The following is a 5,976-nucleotide window of genomic DNA, read 5'->3' as shown; positions in this document are numbered from 1 at the left end:
TCTCCCCACACCCCGCGTTTCCTCCCGGGTCTCCCGCCCACCAGCTCCACGGACGCCGCCTCCAGGACGCGGGAAGGGCCGCAGCCCGAGCGGAGCAGCCGCGCGACCTGCCCAGGTCTCCGCGCGCCCCCGGGAAGCCTCTCCGGACAGGGCTGCGAAGAGCCCCGCCATGCGCGCAGAGCACCCGGGGCGAGGCGGCCGGCTCCGCGTGTGCCGCAGCACGGCACCAGCCTTGCAGCCCCGCCCGCCCCGTTTGCGAGTTGCAGGGACTTTCCTGGGGCGGCGCCCGGGCTGGGCCAATCGTGGGCACCCGGGCGGGCTCGTCATCAGTCGCCGGGCAGGGCAAGGGGCGAAACGCTTCTGGCTGGGACCTGGAACGACGGACCCCCACCCCCCGGCGCGACCGAGCAGGGCACAGGCCGCCGCCCAGAGGCCCCGCTCCGCTCCTCCCACTCCGTTTTGCTGGACGGGCGCATCAGGCTTCCTGCTCTGGAGAAACTCAGGGAAGGCCTCCCGGCACAGACCCCCGGGACAGATTTTGTGGGTTGTGTGCCCGGGGCCGTGCGTGCAAGCGGCGGACCCCGGAGCCCGAGCAGATCCGCCCTCACAGCCCGGAGCCCGCCCAGAGGATGTTCGTGTGCATGGATGCTGGTTTTCAGTCCCTCCGTGTTTTACAGGATCCACAGGATGATCCGAGTGTGCGACCTTTTGGGAGGTGACCGAGGCGGACTCGGGGAAGCCCTGAACGCGTTCGCCAGGGAGGCGGGATGGGCTGCGCAAGGCGGAAACCCTGTTCGTCTTTGCACGCGTGCTCTCACGAAAGGGACCAAACATAGACACGCCGAGACGCACGCCATATCGTTTATTCAGGCTTCAGAAAGATGTCAGTACAGAGGGAAGTGAGAGGAGGGGGCGCAGTGCTGAGGCCCCCTGGGAAAGAGGGTTATGCTGCAAAGCCACGGCTGGCGCCCCCTCCCCAGCGCATGCCAAGCCGCCTCGGGGGGGGGGGGGCGGGGGCATCGCCCTGCCTCACTCCCACGAAGTTGTGGCCGTCCCGGTGGCACGTCTCCCACCTGCAGCCCTTCTGCGTTCTTCTGCCACCGTTTTTGGAGCGGCCTGGAGCGATCAAGTGCCGGAGAAGGACGCGTCCCGCGTAGCTTCCCCAGAGGATGCCTCGGGAGGCCATCTGCTGGTGGCAGGAGGGTCTACTCGCGTTGCCGAGCGGTGCAGTGAAGGGCCCGCCAGGGAAGCCAGAACGATCCTCTGGCGCGCTTAGGTCCAGGAGATGGGAAGCAGGCGGGCAGGGATGGGCAGCGTCATGGGGCAAGCCCGCCGGGGGGATCCAAAGGGGCTCACCCGCTTCCCTGGGGGGTGTCTTGGGGGCAGACTCCCGCACCCCCCTTCCCTCCCTCCCTCCCTGTCTGGAATTGGAGGAGCTGCCCGATCCCCGAAGGCCCTTTGCCAGGTGTGCACAGGGTTGGGGGTGAGGTCCTGCTGCGGGGGGGGGGGAATCAGGGTGTGCCAGCAAAGAGCCCCCCCAAAGTGTCCAAGCAGGGGAGCAGCAGCAAAGCAATGCTGGAGGAGCAGCAGCACAGGGCAAAGGGGTCCGGAAGTGCGTCGGAAGCCGGACGGGATCTCCTGGGAGCCGCGTGCCTCCTTTACCTGAGGGGGCAGGAGGAGAGGGGTGTATGAGGTGGTGGATCTCAAGTGCAGGACAAAGCCCTCCCTGCCCCTCCGCGGCTGGGGGAACCTGCTCATGCGCCTCCCGCAAGCTCGCATCCTCATGGGTTCCTCCGCTGTTGCCCCCTCCCCAGCCCTCTCCTCCTCGCTTGGCCCCCAGTTCCCAGACCTTTTCTGGGGTGTTTCCTCAGCCTGGAATCCAGCCCCCCCCCCACATATGCCACCTTCCCGAGAGACTGCTTGGTGGGGTGGGGGGGGGGCAAAAGAAAAGCATTTCGCTTTGATGAGCTACCTGAGAAAGTTGCTAGGCCTCATGAAGGAGGAGAGTGCTTGGCCTCCTCAGTGGTGGCTCACCATGCGGTCCATGGGAATCCCCCCTCCCTGCTTGCCAAGGTCTGCTGCAGGCAGCCACAACTCACAAGGGCCCCTGGCGGAAGCGGTTTCCGTTCAGCTGCCGGCTCTTGACGAGGAGGACGGTGCCCGCGATGATGCCCACGATGCCCACCGCCAGGCCCAGGCCGCACACCACGTTCTCCGTCGTCTCCGGGAGGGGCTCCGGCATGTTGGGATCTGAGGGGCGCAAGGGGCACGAGGGGTTTTGCCAGGCTGAGGAGGGGGCCTGCGAGGCCAGGTCAGCCCCGCCTGGAGCTGGCCTGCCCTCGGCCCCTCCTGGCACGGCCCCTCCTTTCCAGGGGGCTCCCAGCCGAGGCACCTCCCGGGCCCTGGGGGCCACGAGACGAGCCCCGGAGCTGGGCCAGGGCTGGGGCCCATCCGGCCTGCCCCGCGTCCCCCAGCGAGGCCTCCCCCCATGCTCCCCAGCAGCCGGCGTGCCTGCCTCCCCCCCAGTGGCCGCTCCATGAACGCGGGGAGGCGTCCGAGGTGGCCCCATGGGACCTGCGCCCCCTCGCCCCCAAAGGCCCCGCACTTACTCCACTCCCTGTCCAAGGGCTGCTCCAGGCCCGAGTGGGTGACCCGGCACACGTACACGTCGCCCCTGCCCGGGATGAAGGTCATGTAGGAGAACATGCGGAAGGAGTTGTCCTTGTTGGGGTAGAAGTCGGTCTCCTCCACCCGGTCTGTCACCACCTGCCCGTTCCTCAGCCAGGTGACGCCCACCTCTGGCGGGGAGAAGCCGCTCACCAGGCAGATCAGGATGTTGGGCTCCCCCACCTCCGCCGGCTTCTCGGGGTACACGGTCACCTTCGGAGGAACTGGGTGGAGGGGCAGGGTCAGGGCCTGCCTCGCGGAGGGAGAGCGAGGAGCGTGGCAAGGGCCCCCCCCCCCGTGACCCCCCCCCCTGCCTCTGCTCCACGCTCTCCCCCCTGCCCCCCCAAGGAGGCTGAGCTGCAGGAAGACAGGGCCCCTGCCCTGGAGACCCCCAGCGGGTCCGTGGGGAGGGTCCGGAATCGTCCTGGGCTGTGGGGCCGGTTGGCCGTCTCCTCTGTGGAGAAGGGGGTCAGCCCCGCGCGTGGGCGCCCTGCTCAGCGCGGGGAGGCCCGGCCTCCCACGGGGTCCCCCCCCCCCGGGGATGCAGACTTCCCGCCCGCCCGCCCGCCCGGCGTGGGTCTCGCCCCGGCTCGGGCAGGCCAGGGGCCGGGCCGGAGGGGCCCCGGGGCCGTACCGCTCTCCGCAGGCGTGTTGTTGGAGCGCCGCATGAGGATGTCCAGGTTGGAGCGCAGCACGGCGATGTTGCCCTGGGCGCCCTCGGCCTGGAAGCTGGTGAACTCCTTGAAGTCGGGCAGCCGCCAGATGGTCTCCTTGGCGTCCAGGTCCACGTGGAAGATCTCGTCGTCGTTGAACTCGAACATGAACTCGGCCGGGCCCTTGGGGGACTCCAGCGTCCGCTGGACGAAGGCCACCTGCGACAGGATGTCGTCTCCTGGGGGGGGGGGCGCAAGAGGGGGGCGCATGAGCCGCAGGAGAAGCGCTCCCTGGAGCTCCCCCGGGGGGCCAACCCCTGCCTGGAAGCCCCTGTTCTCAGAGACTGCCAGCCGGCCCCTTTCGTGGTGCAGAGAAAGGATAATAATTTATATCAATATCTTTATGTTCTTTTCCATGCCAGGTACAAACCTCTTTATTTCCCCTTTATTTGAAGCATTGAGGAATTTTAACTCCTAAATTGCCAGGTAAAATCCTTTTCATTTCCCCTTTATGTTAAAGATTGAGGAAGTTTAACTTGGCTTTACAGTCGCATTTGGTTTCTTGTGTGTTACTATGTATGTTGCTTGTTTATCGTCCTTAGTACTGTAAGCCGTCCTCGGACGATTTCCGTGGAGGACGGGGCAAAACTATTTTAAATAAATAATTATTGATCATGGCGTGCAGAATCTATCGAGTGCTTTTGTCGGAGGCACGTCAGGCGGGCGAAACCTGAACGTGCTAAGCAAGTAGAGCAATTTGGCAAGGGACTGCGCGGGGGCCGAAGTCGACGGGCAGAGGTTCCTCCACCAGGGAGGGAGGGAGGGAGGGACGGGCCGAGACGCCTACCGCGCATGTGCGCCCAGAGCCCGCCGCCCTCTTCCTGCAGGTGCGGCTGGGGGCGCGTGCTTTTGCTTCCCGCTGGGTGCCTGAGGGGGGAGCGGTCCCGCCGAAAGTGAAAGGGAAGGAGCTGGAACTGGATCTTCCTGAACGCAGCGCAGCGGTGGGGGAGGAGAGGACTGGTGGGGGGGGGGAGGGGGGGGGGGGGGGGGGGTAGCGATCTTCCCCTTTCCTGGGCTGGAGGAGGCCATGGAGGCAGGGGTTGCTTCTGATCCTGTTTTGGTGTTGAAACGGGAGGGGTGACAGGAAGGAGGCTAGCAGAATTGCGGAGTTCTCCATCTGGGTGGCCTTTCAAGGGTCTTCTAGACCAGCCTCCAGGAATCTTCAGTTGCTGCACCCCCCCCACTTCATGACCCTTCAGTTTCCACCCGAAAACCTCCAAGCAAAGCGAGCATTTCCCATACCAGCTGAAGCTCTCCTAACCCTCTTTTGCTCCTGAACTTCTGATCCAGACTCTCCTCCGTGGCAGCGCCCCCCGCCAGGTTGCCAGGTTGCCCCCCATCATGTGGCAGCCCACCCTGCAAGTATCTGGAAATGGGCACCCCCAAATCACCTCCGGATTCAACATGCCCGACTCGCTCAGCTTCTTTCCTCTTGCGGTCCAGTCCAAGCCCTGGCCCACTTCTTTCTGCCTGGGGGAGCCTGGCGCGGGGCTGCTAGCTAGCGCGCTCTTCGGTGCCCCCCCCCCGGTTCCTGCAATCCTCTGTGCCCTCTCTCCTTGCCCTGCCCTGCCTGCCTCAGTCTGACAGCTTTGGGGAGCAAGGAAGAGAGGAGGAAGGGGAGGGGGAAGGCTGGGAGTCGCCCCCCCTCGTGAAGGGGGCTCTAGACTACACCCCAGGGAGAGAAAGTGGCACCCCACGAGTTGCAGGGGAGTAGCTGGCCCAATCGGGGAGACTTTTGCTGGGTTTCTGTCCCCACGAGCCTCCTCTTTCAGCGGGGGGCGGGCAGAGGCACCTCTTTGAACAAGTGCCTCTGTACTCCCGCCCCCCCCCTCGGAAAGTCTGCAGTGTTCCAGGTGGGCCACAGAAAAGAACGGGCCTCGATCCGTTCTGTCCCCTCCCTGCCCCCGACTTCATCCAATCCACCCCGCCAGTCCGTGTTCGCCCCCACCCCCGAGTGGCCCTCCGGGGCCCTCACCTCGCCCAGGCTCAACGCCCAGCAGGATCAGCAGTGCCAGGCCCAAATAGGTCGCTGGGCTTTTTGGTGCTCCTGACATCTTCGCCCTCTCCAAGCACACACCGAGCTCTGGCCACGAGAGATTCTGAGGCTGTGGGGCGAGGAGTGCTCAGATTAGCCCTATCCTAGCCCCGCGGGGGGTGGGGACAGCCCAGCCGTCTCAGCCAATGGGAAAAAGCGCTGGCGCTGACCTGGCAGTTGCTGGGTGAAAGACCTGCGGAGAGCGACTCAAGGAGGAGATAGAATTTGCGCGCCCAGCCAGGAGGCAAGGGCGCTGCTCCGAGCTCTGCCGAAGCCAGCGGGCGGCGCGTCCCCTCGAAGTCGGCTAGCCCAAGCCCCCCCGCCCCGCGCCTGCCTAGTCCACGCCTGGTGCCCCTTGGGTCGTGTGCCTCGCCTCGTGTTCTGTGCAGCGCTTTGCCCGGTGCGAACGAGGGAAAGCGGGGACACCCACCCCCCGGAACCTCTCCTGTCCGCACCCCGCCTGGACAACCCACCCTCCCCAGCGGTTTCTTCCAGCCTGGCCCCGCCACGGTGCTTTGGCCTGGGCCAGGGAGGAGAAGCGGAGTGGCGGTGGGGGTTCCA

General features: G+C 65.9%; 1 protein-coding gene across 1 annotated transcript; it reads right to left on the bottom strand.

Moving 5' to 3' along the window:
- Nucleotides 1–845: 845 nt before the first annotated feature.
- Nucleotides 846–5,482, bottom strand: LOC123027823 (H-2 class II histocompatibility antigen, A-U alpha chain-like). Its single transcript, XM_044439067.1, has 5 exons — nt 5,356–5,482; nt 3,302–3,559; nt 2,610–2,891; nt 2,100–2,250; nt 846–1,662 (listed from the first exon to the last, which is right to left on the bottom strand). The coding sequence occupies exons 1-5, from the start codon at nt 5,432–5,434 to the stop codon at nt 1,659–1,661; spliced, it is 774 nt and encodes a 257-aa protein (XP_044295002.1). The 5' UTR covers nt 5,435–5,482; the 3' UTR covers nt 846–1,658.
- Between the last annotated feature and the right edge of the window lie 494 nt (nt 5,483–5,976).

The sequence above is a fragment of the Varanus komodoensis genome, unplaced genomic scaffold (assembly GCF_004798865.1).
Source record: "Varanus komodoensis strain SLA01 unplaced genomic scaffold, ASM479886v1 scaffold343, whole genome shotgun sequence".
Lineage (NCBI taxonomy): Eukaryota > Metazoa > Chordata > Lepidosauria > Squamata > Varanidae > Varanus > Varanus komodoensis.
This window is presented reverse-complemented; position numbering and strand designations above follow the sequence as displayed.

What these genes read in the sequence shown, in the direction of transcription:
- LOC123027823 (XM_044439067.1), bottom strand. Translation starts at nt 5,434, where the DNA reads ATGTCAGGAGCACCAAAAAGCCCAGCGACCTATTTGGGCCTGGCACTG. An exon ending in CAACACGCCTGCGGAGAGCG is followed by an intron (nt 2,892 to 3,301) that starts GTACGGCCCCGG and finishes CCCTCCACCCAG; the next exon opens with TTCCTCCGAAGGTGACCGTG. An exon ending in GCCCTTGGACAGGGAGTGGA is followed by an intron (nt 2,251 to 2,609) that starts GTAAGTGCGGGG and finishes TGCGCCCCTCAG; the next exon opens with ATCCCAACATGCCGGAGCCC.